The sequence below is a fragment of the Leuresthes tenuis genome, unplaced genomic scaffold (assembly GCF_036924035.1).
Source record: "Leuresthes tenuis unplaced genomic scaffold, fLeuTen1.0.hap1 SCAF_11, whole genome shotgun sequence".
NCBI lineage: Eukaryota > Metazoa > Chordata > Actinopteri > Atheriniformes > Atherinopsidae > Leuresthes > Leuresthes tenuis.
This window is the reverse complement of record NW_027325365.1, coordinates 13,949,580-13,966,113: the sequence shown is the minus strand read 5'-3', so window position 1 is coordinate 13,966,113 and position 16,534 is coordinate 13,949,580. Positions and strand designations below refer to the sequence as shown.

At 41.7% G+C, this 16,534-nt stretch overlaps 1 protein-coding gene across 2 annotated transcripts; it reads left to right on the top strand.

Annotated features, from left to right (window-relative positions):
- Positions 1-603: 603 nt before the first annotated feature.
- Positions 604-16,326, top strand: LOC140318014 (MORC family CW-type zinc finger protein 3). Of its 2 annotated transcripts, XM_072395611.1 has the most exons (18): positions 604-756; positions 891-963; positions 2,724-2,856; positions 3,113-3,334; positions 3,526-3,672; positions 4,336-4,489; positions 6,615-6,743; positions 7,270-7,389; positions 7,479-7,582; positions 7,743-7,871; positions 8,484-8,600; positions 9,028-9,105; positions 11,966-12,005; positions 12,082-12,488; positions 13,934-14,414; positions 14,905-15,080; positions 15,313-15,480; positions 15,777-16,326. In XM_072395611.1, exons 1-17 carry the CDS (start codon positions 718-720, stop codon positions 15,467-15,469), a joined length of 2,706 nt encoding a protein of 901 aa, XP_072251712.1. In that variant the 5' UTR covers positions 604-717; the 3' UTR covers positions 15,470-15,480; positions 15,777-16,326. The 2 variants fall into 2 exon arrangements, with proteins under 2 accessions (XP_072251712.1, XP_072251711.1); XM_072395610.1 differs by having other exon boundaries at positions 15,313-16,326.
- Positions 16,327-16,534: the final 208 nt, after the last annotated feature.

Below are 16,534 nucleotides of genomic sequence, written 5' to 3'. Positions count from 1 at the left end.
CCTTTAGGGCTCTCTATCTTTTTATTATTATTATTATAATATTTCTGAGTCTGTAAGACCGCTCCCCTGTTGTTTCCAATGTGGCAAACAAATTAGTGAATGACCTTTATCTTTTCTAAGCAATACAAAGACATATCTCATTACACAGAAGTCTTTGTTTACTACTGTTTAAGGAACTAACTGAAATAAATCCACAGTCCCAGTTATTAAGGTGAGGATCCATTCTGTGTTAACAAACTCTACCAAAACCTTGCATGTATTTCTGTAGATTTCCTCAATTCCGGATTAATTTTATCATTATTATGCTTCTGGCCAGCACTGAAGCAGTGGAGGTCATTCTTATCATTTGATTTTGAACAGCTCATTTGTATAGACTATTTATCACATAAAGTGGATGGCTGAGAATCAGACACAGTCTGTGTGTTAGGGTTTCTTTTGAGACCTTTCTTACCAGAAATCGGAAAACACGCGTGTCAGAGAGAGCTGTATATGTCGCTGATCGGATAAATCCACCGATTTGGTTTGTCCTCTCCGAAACATGCTGTCAGCTTTAAGCCCTGCAGCCGCGTCTAAGTTTCAGTGCTCTCACTGCAGACTCAGTCTGACTTCCTCTGGCTGTGACCCACAGGACGCACCCACTGCTCAGATCTGAGTAGTTACGTACCTGCGCTGTCTGAGCAGACACTACATGAGGCAAAAAATATTCAGCGACAAAACATGGCGAGGTTAAGCGAGCATGGGATTCGCCTGAGTTCCGTAAGTTTTTCAAATCTTATACAACTTGGGAGTGCTTTCAGCCACACTTAGTTGCTTTAAAAATGTATTTTTCTTAAACTTAACAGAATGACACGGAAACATTGCCTACTGGTTATTTCTGATTGCTTTTACAGATGAGTCCGTCCTTCCTGAACAGCAACTCCACAAGTCACACCTGGCCGTTCAGCGCGGTGGCAGAGTTAATAGGTGAGTGCGCATTAATAAGGAGATCCCATGAAAATAATGCGTGGTCTGGTGGTGCACCTGCACTCTGTTGTCGTACGCGTGCACCTTTTCATGGTTTCATTTCGCTCGCTCTTCCGCTATCGCACACCAACTGAGCGGAGGGTTAAAACAAGACTTTGTGATTGTGCTAAAATGGACCGATGGACTTCCTCTTTCGCACTCGCAAACGGCTTCACCGCCGCACGCCTGAAACAGTCTCTTATGGCTCCTTAACTGCGTGGAAGACTTTTTAAAGCTGCCCAAACTATGTTGTGACGTATGAACAAGTGGGTTTTTTTGGGGGGGCTTAATGTTGTTCTCTAGCTCCCTTCACTCAAAAGAGTTTCTCAGCGCTTCCGTCTTCTGTCCACGCGCCACAACATTCCTCCCTTGTGTTGAACTGTATGTTGAAACCAATCAATCAGTTTGATCTGCACATAGATAACCCGAGCTTCCACGTGACATAAACCGTCAGTGTCTGTGCTGTCATTACTGCTGTTCCTCCACTCTGTGCGCTCTCATTGGCTCAGGAGTGACTGCCTTTGTTGCCTGATGGGTTTGAGCAGGAACTGACTGTACAGAAGATGCATCACTGAATGCCAAAGCTCTGCTGGCTTGTGTTTTCAAACCTACGTTCCCACATTCTCGTGCGTCACCTCGCAGAGTTGTGGAGAGAGCATATGTGGAACGGTGTCAAATCATATCCAGGCCCGATTGAGAAGCGTCGCTGGCATTTTTTTTATTCCCAAATTCTGCACGTTTTCGAAGTAGCACGTGCAGTAGTTCGTTATCTCCTGCGATCATTTATCCAAAGCAACGTTCCAGAGAGGCACAGATTTGGGAGTTATTCCAGGTTGTGTCTTGCCCGGTGACACTTTGACTGGGGGAAGTAGGGGGTCAAATCATCAACCTTTTTATTGAAGCTTAATATCTCTACCTCCCGAGTCACAGCCGCCTGTGTGACGCATTCAAACTAACAGAAAAACAGTGATTCTGAAAGCAAAAGCTCTGAAACCCACCAGACAATAATGTCTTAGCAGAAATTTTGAGCATAGTATTCCTTCCAGTGTTCTTTTTTGGTTAAACACGGCACACTATTTGGTCTGAGCATCAGTATGTCACCAATATTTCAATTCGTTAACTCAATAGTTTTCATTTTTTTCAGCTCAGGGTTGAAAAAGAGACAATTTTAATTTGGATTTGTGTGTTTTGGAGGTTGATACAAAGAGCTCATTTCAAAGCATTTAATGTTTGACACTAGGTGCCATCAAGGAGAAAATAAATAGGCTTTGTGCTAACACCAACAAGCTTCTAGGACTTTGTAATGAGAAACGTTTCATACATTCCCAGAATATTCAAATCTGTACTTACTGCTGTATTGCACATGCACAATCACATAGGATTTACAGCACCAGCTGCTCCAAAGGTCTAATTTCCCCTTTGCCCATCTAATATCTGCAGTTGCCACAGGTTTTTATCGAGGATCAGGGTTAACAGCAATGTAAATACTGTGTACACTATATACAGTGCAACAAAATGTAGCTGTTGCCACTGTGTTGTTAGGTATTCAAGATTTTCTGCAACACATCATTTGTGATGACATAGTTCTGCCCAATATTGGTAAGAATTCGCTACATACGTTTGAATATAAAATGTTTTACATGGAAAGTATCACAAACAAAACTGTCTTTCCTTCTTGTGCCTTCCTGACTTTAACATTTTTTCTGTCCATCGTGTTCCAGACAACGCCTCAGACCCCGGTGTGTCTGCCAAACAGATCTGGATAGATGTTCTACATGAAAACGATCAACTCTGTCTGACTTTCACTGATAATGGCAGCGGTATGACCCCCAGCAAACTGCACAAGATGCTCAGGTGAGTCACAAGCATGCAACCGTGAAGTGCTCACATAAGAGAAGAGCCAAGACAAATGTCATGGCATGTCACACGCCAAAGACATTTTCCCAACCTCAGAAAATTCTGGAAGAGTTTTTCTCTTTTTCTGAACATTTAATGTTCTGATCAACAGTTGATTAGTGAGTCGTAAGAAAGTGGATTCTATAGTAAAAGTAGTTACTATCAAAACAGACACACGGATGCTATTTCAATGATTATTCACCTTTGTGTGCAGCTTCGGCTTTACAGAGAAGGGCTCGGGTAAGGCCAGCCTGCAGGCCATAGGCGTTTACGGGAATGGCTTCAAGTCGGGCTCCATGCGCCTGGGCCGCGACGCGCTCATCTTCACCAAGAACGGCGGGTGTCAGACTGTGGGAATGCTGTCTCAGACCTACCTGGAAAATATCAAAGCTCAGGCCGTCATCGTTCCCATAGTTCCCTTCAACCAGCAAACCAATATCCTAAGCAAATGGAGAGTGAAAAGAACAGGAATATTTAGACATCCTACGTAGTTGTGTGTGTTTGTCCTCCAGTGTTAGTCTGTCAGAGTGTGAATGACTTGAATGTAAATGAGCAAATCAAGTTTGAAGGCTGTGACGGGAGGTGTGTGCAGGTTCTGTTATGTTCTGACCTTAATTTGGCATCACAGTCACTGGTTGTGACTGAGGACTCAGAGGCCAGCCTGGCAGCCATCTTCGAGCACTCCATCATCAACTCCCAGGAGCAGATACATGCTCACTTCGACTCCATTCCATCCAAAAAAGGCACCAAGATATTAATCTGGAATGTCCGCAGGTAAGAAACATTTGCTCATGCTGCATTTTAGCTGATAAATTTATGATTAAATCATCTTCTAATGACTGAAAACAGGCTTTAAAAATACTTCTTCTGGAGAGTGAGGTGTTTATTTAGTTGTAGTTCATTCCAAACGTCTTGGTTTAAGTGTTGGATCCGTGTAGAGCTCAGTTTAAATGCACCCGGTGACATTGGTGAGCATGTAGTCACAGACAAACAGTCAGGAGCAGACTCACATTTGTTTAGGCATTGGTTTAAGCAAATCAGGGGAGAGCAACACATATTCAAAATCAAACCTACGTGATTATTTGACACTTTACATCTGAACAACTGAAGTTTTTTCTTTCTCATTTGGTCAGAAAAAAAAACTGGTCTCCAGTGAAATTGTTCAAGTTTCTCATACCTTTTTGTTTCACTTCCTCTTCACCCTGGAGACTAAAAAAAAGCCACCGTGTGATCATAATTACCTAGTACTGCAAAATGCACTTCTAAACATGAAGAGTAAAACATTATTTTGTGATCCAAACGTGTTTCCAATAAGCTTTTAAATATCTATTTGAATATCTGGCAGAGTTTCACTCTTTTGAAGTAGCCTGAAGTAGCGCATGCAGACAATGTGTCGCGACCTGTTCTCACAACCGTTTTCTTTTCCTTATCCTGAAGAGCCAAAGACGGTAATACGGAGATCGACTTTGAGAGTGATGACGTTGACTTTCGTTTGCCTGAGATTCAGTTTGAGGACCTTAAGAAGGGTCTGAGGAACAGTGGATCCTTGAGACCGGAGCAGAATATCCCAGACATGTATTACAGTCTCAGGGTGAGTTGGTAAAATAAATATAATCTCAGCCTTCTTATATCCCACCGTCTTCCTGTAAAAATGAAGTTTGCTAAGTTGTTGTAAAGGTGTGAATGTTCGTATTTCTACTTGTCTGATTAAGAAACATTTATCTGAAATGGCCCAGTTTCCATCCAAGCATTTTGACATGACTGAACAGATTTTAAAACTGTTAATTTAGTCGAACAAATGAGAGATTTTAACAACCTCCTCAAGACAAAACGTAATCCTTCAAGTCGCTGAAAAGCTCAAAACCAATGATCTATCTAATGTTTTGGCTCATTAGGAGACTATTCTACAGTGAGAAGTTAAAGGAGCTATATTTAAGTGCTGCGGATTAAAACAGAATATGACTTTGTTCCTCACGAGGCAGTGGTGAGTCAGTTGGATTGTCATCAAGAATGCGTATATGCTGCGTTTGTCACTGTCCAGCAAAATATGCAACGTGAGATTTTTATGAGAATTCAGCCTCCAGGTCAGTCTGCAGAGACAGTATAACAAATCACATTCTTTGTACACTCAAAGACTCGGTTGTTTCAGCCTCCATTTTTAGACTGCAGTGCAGAATCCATCAGACTCACTAAACTGCGGCAAAGTTCTTCTCATAGGTCTTTAATGGAAGTGTGGACCTGCAACAACACCGATGGGGGTCGAGATGGGTGCTGCACTGACGTTTATTCTGTCATCCTGTATGAAAAGATACATGTTTTTGTGGTGACATTGGAGGAAAAAAAGCAGCCTGCTGTACTTCCTCATCGTGCTTTCTTGCTGCCTGTTTTTTATTTAAAGAAAAAAAAGTGCATATCACAAACTGTCCTAAAAGAGGCCCTATAGAAAAACCTGAAGCTGACATCATGTACCAATTCGCATAGACACCAAAATGTATTCCCGCTTACTCTGAGGGCGTGCACATACTTCAAATTCTGACTTCAGGCGATGTCTCTTCACTCAAGCGGTAGGATAAACCTCTGAACATACCTCAGTCCATAACTACTGCTCATTACAAATGATATCTCTCCACTGTAACTTAAGAAAATAAGAATTCTATCCATTTTTAAGATTTAAATTCGTCGTTGTGATCAATATAGTGACTTATAAATACACTGCATTAGACTTATACACTTAGCACACTGTTGAATGTATTTAGAAAGTATCACAATTCGTTTACAGTGAATGGAAGTCCAGTGGCCGAAGGAAAAAGGGGTCGGATTTGGCGGGGCATGAGATTTTGGAACAAAATGGGCTTATTGCTACCTTCTCTTTTGGGACAAAAAATAACCAGGCAACAATAGCAGTGGGCAAGATGTCGCTCCTGACAGAGGAAGCAACAGGACGGTACGCACTTTTACAGTCTCTGTGGGGGAACTGTCCACAGTCGGAATATACACAAAGGCTGGATTTGCTCTTGAACATCTTGCTTGTTCCTGCTTGTTCCTGAAAGCAAATTGTTAGCGACAATGATCCATTTTTAATAGTCTAAATAGGTAAGTCGTCCTACCTTGTTTGCGAGTAGCCCTGCCTCTTCTTATCCTTATGCTGGACTGACTAGCATAAGGTCAGTCTAAACAGGACGGGTTGAAGCCTGTTGGTCTCTGCGACATAAGACATAGACGTTCAGAGCATAATGTCAAAGATTATATTTCACAGTATTTTGAACATCTCAGTGTATTTTTGAATGTTTCAAACAAGCCAAATAAAAGCGCTCTCATATAGCTCCTTTAAGATTAGGTGAATTGCACACGCAGACAGTAACGGATGCAGTGGTTGTGGTTTGGTCAGGGTAAGCCCTAAAAGTGCTGCATGTGGGGGGGAGGTGAGTGTAGCTTGAGCTCCAGTCTCGAGCACAAACCGAAAATCTCTCCACCACTGCAAAACTTCTGTGGTTTTGTAGTAACACCGTACGACTTTCTCTTCAAAAGCAATGCTTAGTGGCTCGTTAAGTGTTTAAACTTCTCATTGTAAGAATCGATTTGTGTGTTTTTTTTTCTGCGTTACAGAATGTACCTTCAGGTTATTAACGATGGTGTCACGCCTAAAAGTATATCAACTGTAGAAATTTTGCGTGCAAAATGTGTCACTTCTCTCGTTTGGTTTTTGTTCATCTCAGGCCTACCTCAGTATCTTGTACCTGAAGCCAAGGACACAGGTCATACTGAGAGGGAAGAAGATTCTGGCCAAGCTTGTTGCAAAGAGGCTTATTCACATTGAGCACGACGTGTACAAGCCCCAGTTCAGTGTATCCTTACACTTGCTGCACATGTACTGGAGTATACTGAAATAGAATTAGGAATTGAGAACCAAGTGACTTTTTTGGGATGAATTAAGCTATGCAACTCACTGGAATCGAACAAGGCAACAGATGTTCGAGGCTGAAAATAAGAACATACAAAAAACTGTTTTTGTTGATTTTTGTTACCATTTTTAAGAATGGACTTTTATCGTGGACTTTTATTCCACAGCATACATTAAAAATGTTAATACCCACCAAATGCAAGATGGTGATGAGGCAGAAAAGACTTGCATTTGCAAACTGTTTCAACAGCTAACGTTAATGCTGAAAAATGTTAAGTTTATGGAAAGATGATGAGACATTCTCCTCATTGTTAGAGTGGTGCTGAAAGCTGCCAAGTGACAAAAGATAGTTTTTAAGTCTTCATTTCAATGTTAGCGTTTTGTAAAGGAGTATTCTACTCAGAGATAATGTGATCTCTTTCTGATTAACCTCGCAACATCTAGTGCTGCTTTCCTTATCTGCCCGTCAGAAAGAGAAGGTGAAGGTGACTTTTGGGTTAAACCCTAAAAACAAGGACCACTATGGCATCATGATGTACCACAAGAACCGACTCATTAAAGCATACGAGAAAGTGGGCTGCCAGCTTAAGGTAAAGTAAAAGACTCGTACTGCGCGCGCTCGACCCTGGCAGGTGTCTGTATTGCCTCTGCTCATATGTCGTTCCTCGCAACCCTGCAGACCTCGGGTCAACGAGTCGGGATCGGGGTCATCGGCATCATCGAGTGCAACTTTCTCAAGCCGGCTCATAACAAGCAGGACTTTGAGTACACCAAAGAATACAGGTTCAGCACACACACACACACACACAACAAATCTGACACACACCTCTGACTTCCACAGCTCTCGTCACCAAACATTAGCTTTTTTTTGACAGAGGTTGATCCCAGCCAGACAAAAATGATGAACGCTATTAACTGCCGTTTGCCTTTTTCTGCTCTCAAGACTCACCCTCGGCGCTTTGGGCTTAAAACTGAACGACTACTGGAAGGAAGTGACGGAGAAGAAAGCCAGAGAGCGCGAGTTTCAGGCTGTAGACAAAGATGACAATGAAGACGAGCAAGAAGCCGACGAGTGAGTAACAGACATAATAGACATTCTTCTCCTCGCTTGCAAGTGTCGTCATAACTTGGCTCCGGCGTGCCTCGGCGATCTCTCTGTCTACACTCTGCGCTCAGACAGTAGAATCATTCCAGAGTGTGTGTTGTGTGGGACAGAGGATTCACTGCTGCAGCTTTCTGCAGCCCAGCTCTGGACTTGAGACCAATCTTTTTAGCGATCATGTAATAAAATTTGTAATTTGAAAGAATTTGAAAAAACATCCTTGAAAATCTGTAAAAGAAAAGTATGTTTTACTGTTGTGCTATTAGTGTTCAAACGATGTCATCATTGATAGTAAATGAAAAGGAGGAATTCTGGTTCGGCTGAAACACTGACATGTCCACATTCTGCTTCCCTGTAACGGTACCGATACCGGAAGATGTGGGTCACTCCCTGTTGTGCAAAAACGTTTTTTTTTTTTTTTCAAAAATTGGTCAATTTATCTTTTCAAAGCTTGAAATCAGAGACTTAAGACTCTTTGTTTAGCGTAACTTGAACTACTGAGACGATAGATCATCATTGATGATTGAAGATCTGCTTTAATTCTCCTACTTACGGTCAGCTGTCATATGGTCGCGTTTACAGGGGCCCCATGTGGTTACAGTGCGAAGAGTGTCTGAAATGGCGAAGCGTTCCCACAAACCATTATAAAGTCACTCCTGAAAGTTGGAACTGCAGCCAGAACCCCAATCCACGTCACAGGTTCGTCTTTGTGTTTTTCTGTTGTTTTCTCTATTTTTCTTAAGTAACACCATTTGGGGGCAATGTTTATGTGAAAAAATGCAGACGTATGTTCACCACCATCACAGCAGGCAGCAGTGTTACGGTGTTTTAACTGGGAAAAATGAATGATTACAGGACATTTAATGTGTTTTTTTTTTCTTTATTTGTATCTGAAGTCCTTCGGCTCTTTATTGCTACACTTTGGAATGTACTTTCTTTTTGAGGTCACGGCAGCAAACATGACCTTTTTGTCCTTATAATGAGCAAGAGGTCGCACATGTCTGATTGAGCTGTGAAAACCTCAGTATCTTAAGCTATGGCTTGAATCAGTGTGGGTGTGTTTTGGTGGCTGCACTGTACCTAAGCTGTAGCTGACTGGCTAAGTCGGGCGTCTTTATCTTTGCAGAAGCTGTTCATCACCAGAGGAAGTAGAGGAGAGAGAAGAGCAGTTAACACCGAGCTACCAGAAAAACCACAAGAAGCTGTAAATTCCCATTTCTCTACACCTCTCACATTTTGAGTTTTTTACAAGCGCTCATATGGACGAATGTTTCCTTCAGCTTTTCTTCCTCTTTGCCTGTTTGTGTCCGTATACATGGCACGCTGTGGTTTCCATCTGTCAGTTTCATGCACTTATTTCTGGTTGTTGTCCATGTGACAGAGCATGTTTGTGACATAGAGAGACTTTTTTTGCTCGCACTATTGGCCATAGGTGTTGAGTTGGACTGAAAAGAGTCAGTTTTTCACGACATCTTTACCCGTGAATGAATGAGTTTTCATATTGTTGATATCAATGTTTTTGCACATTCTGAAAAAAGGCTGTTAATGTATCAGTTAGAAATTACTGAGTTACTACTAAGCTTGATTTACATAAAGCTTTTATGTGATATGGTGAGCATATGTTAAAATGATCTGCTTCAGACTGCTCCAAATAATAGATATCCAATTTTTTTTTTCTGCCTTCATGAGCTGAAAAACACAGCATGCCCATGACATACGGGCACAGACGGCTGTAGGAGAACATGCATTGATTTATGGACTACTGCTTTTGAAGCCTTGACATTTGATTGTCACAATTGCTTTTGTTTTGGTTTTGTATTTTTGGAGCCAGAAGTGAGGGACGAGAGCTTCAGCTCATGCCATGAGGTCGGGTAAAGGCGTGAGGGAGAGTACATGAGACCGAGAAAAAACTATTGCATTAAGCATGCTTACGTGACACCAGAACAAAAACCAATGATCGCGTTTGTCCAACCAAAACCAGACGTTTAAAATGCATGTGAACATGTTGGTCCAGTGGAAGTCATACAAAATCAAAGCTCTCAAAGCCGGACGAGCACACCAAAAATGATGTTGTTGGGGATCAAATCACTCCTGCATGTAAATACTAAACAAGACTCACATGGGCCAGGGTGTCCCGCTCATGCTCAAGTGTTCCATCCTTTCAGTATCTTTTTAACAGTGTAAAAGTGCAAGTGTATGTTCATTCAGCCATATCAAGCCATAACAGTAGCTCCGCTCAGCTGTGCATGTAACCGTGCTCAGTGTTGATGAGAGTCCGACTGCACTTATATGATAATACATGGGAGTGCTCCGGTAAAATAGATAAATAAAATGATAATGATAGATGATACCAAAACAGAGCACCAGTTATTTGATTCTTGGAGAACGCTTGTGAACACGAAGTCTTAATAGATCACTTTTCAGACCCATTTTTACATTTCGAAAAAAAAGTGAATAAGAGCAGCTTTTTTTGTATTTGGCCGTATTAAATAACAGTGCACGTGAGAGTTGAAGAGAAGCAAGCAGATGTACAGGACTGGTGCAAATGTTCTAATTAGCATATTAGCATACAGAGACATGTTTTAGCTCTTTTAGCATGCTTAAGCTACATTCCTTTGAAATTAGTGGGCAGTAGTGATTGTGGGATGGCACAGTCACCTCTCCTTGCATAAAGAATGTTTCAGTGTTCCAGTGATAATTCCAGGTCATTTCACTTAGTCAAGAAAAAAATGTATGAGTGTGTGAGTGCTAACAGTATAGTTTACGAACACAGACCGAACGTTAATCCAAGCCACTGTGTCTTGGACCACTGGTTTTGTAAACTGCCGTTTTGAAGAGCTGAGCTTGGCATTTTGCCTTCACCATCTTAGTGCATTTTGAATGGGTGTCTTTTGGAGCAGCGGATGTTTGGAAACGGGTTGCATGGTGATGTGGGAGTTTGCATATTCTTCCCGTGAATCCGTGGGTACTCCAACTTCCTCTCACCATCCAAAAAACATGTTAGGTTCATAGGCGATTCTAAATTGACCCTAGGAATGAGTTTTAGTGTGTGCGGTTGTTTTTCTCATTTGTCTCTTGTTCAGGGTGTATTCTGCCTTGCGCCCAATGGCAGCTGGGATAGGCTAGAGTTGCCTCTCCAGGAAGGAGAGGACTATTTTTTTATTTCCTAATTTGCCTCGTGTGTCCAACCCACTGAATATATCAGTCTTTAATATACTGGCTATGGTGCTGGCCCTCAGCAGGCTTCCAGAAGCTGGCCGGTCAGTTAGGGAGGGGAGAACCTTAAAGAGACAGGAACTATGACATTTGTTTCAGACAGAGGATAATTAACTTAGGGCTCAGCTGAATGGAGAAGCAAATTTGAGACGTAAAAGGATTTCATCAAATGTAATGAAAGACCACCCAAATCGGTTTTCAGGAAGAATATAGAAAACTAAAATGGCTGATCTTGAATTAGCAGCTGAAATGATTAAGTTAGCCTACTCGCTTTACTAGCTTATTGTTCATAAGTAACTGTTAGCTTGCTGCTTGCCAAGACGGATAGGTTGCAAGGTCATAAAAAGCAGACTAATGAACAAGCATGTCTTCATATAGGTTAATTTGTGCATAACCGAAATAACTTTGTTACATGTGACTGGTGTGTTTGTGAACCACTGTCCAAGTTCTTCTATAGTGTCCGTCACCGATAACCCAACTAACAGGCTCAACATTGGTCTGAAACGTATTAATGTCACATTTGTTGATGATGTGTAGAAAAAGTAAATTTACATCCAACTACTCTGTGTAGGAGTGTTTGGACTAAAAAGCAGCATGATAATGTGCCTTTAATATACAGCGATAACCTGCAGATGCTGGAAAGATGCTGCAGTTTTTGACTGCCACATGCGTGCTCTCCATCTTAGTTTACATGTAAGCATGTCAGAAAGCTTACACAATCCTGAAGAATGTTAAAGTTTATGTTTATGTTTTGTGGACTTGATTGCAGTACAGAAGAAGATAAATGTTTTATAGCAGATTTACGTCCTCTTATTAAGTGTATTTATCATGGTCTGGTTTCCTTGCAGAGAGCAATCCAAAAGTAGAAAACGAGAGAAATCGTTAGAGGTATGTGGTGGTTTTTTTTGGCAGTTTTGCTCACCAACATTTGGAGATATTTCATAAGTGTTTGGTTGTGTTGCAGGTGTGTTACTTCCAGGAAGAAAGACATCAAATCTTGTCACGCAGTACATCAGAGCCTCTACAGCCTACCTCCCAGTCCAGACACGTACCCGAGCATTCGGCCTCAGCAATGAGGTGGCATTCTGAGGAAAACACACTTCAACGTGAACATGATGACTTAAACACACAGAACTTCACAGATCACCATGCAGACAGAGACACAAGTGATAATGCAAAGACACAGCCATTCAAACACCCACAAGAGAAGCTTATTGAAAGAGACACGGTCATTAAAGATAAGACTGAAGTCATAGAAGCACAAACACATTTGGAAAACGGTGAGAGGCTTGAAAACAAGGAGAGCGACAGAAAGAGAGACACGTGCATGGAAACAGAGGAGAGAGATGATCAGCACATAAACACTTTAAGGTGGGTATGTTGTATGTCAATTCAGATTCAATAAGAGCAACAACAGAATCCCCACAGGGTGGCAGTGCTGCATGTTAAAAGACACAGAAACAACATACTGGGATTCATGCAGATACACTAGATTGGCAAAAGTAGTCGCTCATCTGCCTTTACACGCATATGAACTTAAGCGACATCCCATTCTTAATCCATAGGGTTTATGATGTCGGCCCGTCTTTTGCAGCTATAACAGCTTCAACTCTTCTGGGCAAGCTTTTAGCAAAGTGTAGGAGTGTGTTTTGGGGAATTTTTGACCATTCTTCCAGCAGCACATTTGTGAGGTCAGACACTGATGTTGGGCGAGAAGGCCTGGCTCGCAATTTATCCCAAAGGTGTTCTATCGGGTTGAGGTCAGGACTCTGTTCAGGCCAGTCAAGTTCTTCCACACCAAACTCGCTCATCCATGTTTTTATGGACCTTTCTTTGTGCACTGGTGCGCAGTCATGTTGGAAAAGGAAGGGACCATCCCCAAACTGTTTCCACAAAGTTTAGCTGTATGAAATTGTCTGAAATCTCTTGGTATGCTGAAGCATTCAGAGTTACTTTCACTGGAACTTAGGGGCCAAGCCCAGCTCCTGAAGAACAACCCCACACCATAACCCCCCCTTCACTAAACTTTACACTTGGCATAATGCAGTCAGACACCGTTATCCTGGCAACCGCCAAACCCAGACTCGTCCATCAGATTGCCTGATGGAGAAGCGTGATTCGTCACTCCAGAGAACACGTCTCCACTGCTCTAGAGTCCAGTGGCGGTGTGCTTTATACCACTGCATCTCGGCCATGGAAAACTATTCCATGAAGCTCTGTTCTTGAGCTAATCTGAAGGCCACGTGAAGTTTGGAGGTCTGTAGCGATTGATTCTGCAGAAAGTTGGCGACCTCTGTGCACTGTGCGCCTCAGCATCTGCTGACCCCGCTCTGTCATTTTACATGGCCTCCCACTTCGTGGCTGAGTTGCTGTCGTTCCCAATCGTTTCTACTCTGTTATAATACTACTGACAGTTGACTGTGGAATATTTAGTAGCAAGGAAATTTCATGAGTGGACTTGTTGCACAGGTAGCATCCTATCATGGTACCATGCTGGAATTCACTGAGCTCCTGAGAGCGACCCATTCTTTCACAGTTTGTAGAAGCAGTCTGCAAGCCGAGGTGCTTGAATTTATACACCTGAATTTAATTATTTGGATGGGTGAGGGAATACTTTTGGCAATATAGTGTAATTAAATGTAGAATATGTTTTAACATCTGGATGGGTTAAACTGGTTCAGTCTGAAACAATAAAGCCAAGCTAAAAACATTCATTTGAAGGAAGTTGGAAATTGTGTAAAGAATCTACAATTTGATAAGAATAAATATCGCGAAAACGTGACTAAAATTAACTGACTACTCTTTGTTTTCTGTAGCCTCAAAAGGAAGTCAGAATCTTTATATTACTGTGTGATTAAGAAGAAGTACGCCGATGGGGAGCAATCTGACTCGGGACTCGCAGAGGATTTGCATGCTGCCAAACAAACAAAAACATTCAGAAAGAACAGCAGCAGCCAAGTAGAAAACTCAGAAACTTTGCAGCAAACCCCGACCTGCCCCACCAGGACCCAGTCACTCCCAGCCACCCAGACCATGGTGGTATCGCCACTGAGCAGAAGAGAGGGGCCACAGAGCAGGATGCAGCCTCCAGAGGGAGGTGATGGGGAGGCTAAAGCGCTGAGGCTGGCTGCATTGGAGAAGGAGGTTCAGAAGCTACGGAGCATTCTTGGTCAGGAGGTCATAAAGACAACTCAAGGCACAATGACAACTGATGATAGCAGTGCTGAAAAGCCTGATCAAGAATCAGTGACACCAACACCATCCAAAGACGTCGGCTGCCAGACTGATCTGGCTGAGGTCAGTATAGTTTCTTACAATGAAAATACATTTCAAAGATTTTAACTTAATACCAATTAGCCATTCTTTGGACTTGTGTACAACTTTGTTTTTGTCTTAAAATGGCAACAAAAAGCAGCTGTGAAACATTTCTTTCAAATTGTTAATAACCCAGCTAAAGGAAATGCATTCAAGTGATACCACAGAAGTATTTGAATTGCTTATAATTGGCCTATTTTATGTTATGTTATGAATTTATAAAATTTACATCAGATGAATCACTGAATTTAGCTCATAAAATGTCTTCAGTGCAAGTAGACTGAAGAACTTGAAACAGACTATTGAGTCGTGCTGATTTATTTTCAGATCAATGTCAGGACAAAAGTCATGTGACCAAAACAAACGAATATACACGCAGAGCTTGTTTAAGAGAAATCTTCTGAGATACCATAGCATGCTTTATTTTAGGCTATCTAGAAGCAGACTTTGATAATCCTTTACTGTTCATCAGTGCTCCACATCTGCCACTGACCTGGCTCAGGCTGCAGGGCCTCAGGAGCTGCTGGTCCAGAGTCAGAAAGCTGTGTGTGATTCAAAAGATCAGCCTGAGCAGAACAGGTCCAGGTGGGAGAGGACAGAAGGTCAGAGCAAGATGACGGCGAGTAACAGCGAGGCCAGTGACAGCAGGTGAGTGTTCAACGTTGTACACAAGAAAAAACCCTCTTTGTGATACATGTTTGTTGTTAGATTGATTTCCCTAACAATGAAGAGGTGGTAATAGTCTTTTCAGATGGCTTTTTCAGCTTTTATCTTTTTTTGGAGGAGGAGGAGGGGTCTATTTTAAGGAGTGTCTTTTTCCACATTTAAAAATGAAAGCTGAGCCTTCGTGGCTTCAATAATGAAACTGTTTTCCCATCAGGTCGGTACAGCAGAACCTGCGAGACATCCGTAATAACGTGGTGGTGCTACTCACGGCCCTGCTGCCCCAACTGGACCTGAATGGCATCAGCATGGAGACGGCAGACGTCGACAACATCCTGCAGCAGATCATAGAGGTTAACTCGCTGAAACTATGATAAGTACTACTGTAAGTCCTGCAGATGGCTGCAGATGCAGATTTTCTGAAGTTCATGTGAAACGTTTACGCTGTTGAAACTATGTCATAATAAGTAGCAAATGGCAATAATCCCGCACTATGGGAAAGTTGTGTTATTCTGTTATTATTGTTTCATTACTGGAGGTGCTGCCAGATACACTTAGTAATATCAGATAAAAGTTCAAGTTTCTTAATTATACTATGATTCTGATGATTTCTATCCATGTGGTAGCCTTGTTGGTTTTCAGTCCAGATTTAAACTACATTCTTGTAACTCTGTGTTTCAGATGACAGTTTTGATGTATAAATGCAAAGCACCAGCTCTGAACATTATACCGCAAATCCATCTATTGGAGCTGGTATGCTATTGCCAAGATGGAATTCTTCTTGTTCAAAACGCTGTGAATAGAGGACCCAAAAAAATGACACACTGGTGTGGAAGAGAACTAGAAACAAGAACAGTTGCAATGTAATTTATACTCTTAAAATTAACGATCAGGGATTAAACACCAAGTTTGACTCCCCCTAACTGTTATGCTTTATTGTACATATACCATGTTGCTTATTTGATGGCAGTCTGTTGGCAATGTATAAGACAATGTTTAGTCCGGTGCTTCTGACTGTTTTAAGAAACTTTGTTGTTAGCCTGTCTGTCATACAAATGTGAATCTTTTCACCTGAAACAAATTTATCTTTTCTAATACGTGTGATGTAAGCCTCTTGTTTTTATTTACTGTTTGTACTTGATGCACGTGCGGTCAGTGTATTCTGTAAATGAGTGACAGCGTTATTTGTTTTGTTTACATACCTTTAATAAACAAGACTTGATATTGGCAATTCAACTCCGAAACCTTTATTGTGCTCAGCCTTCTCATTTAAAAAAAAAAAATGAATGCAAAATGCAGTCGTTACGTTTTGCCACAAGGTGGCAGTAAAGCTCAGCAATAAATGCACGTCTCACACACGGTCGCGTGTGGGGCTCGTTGAGCGATGAGTCCTCGGAAATCCTGTTTATTTGACCTTTTTAGTTGTTTGTTTATCACAC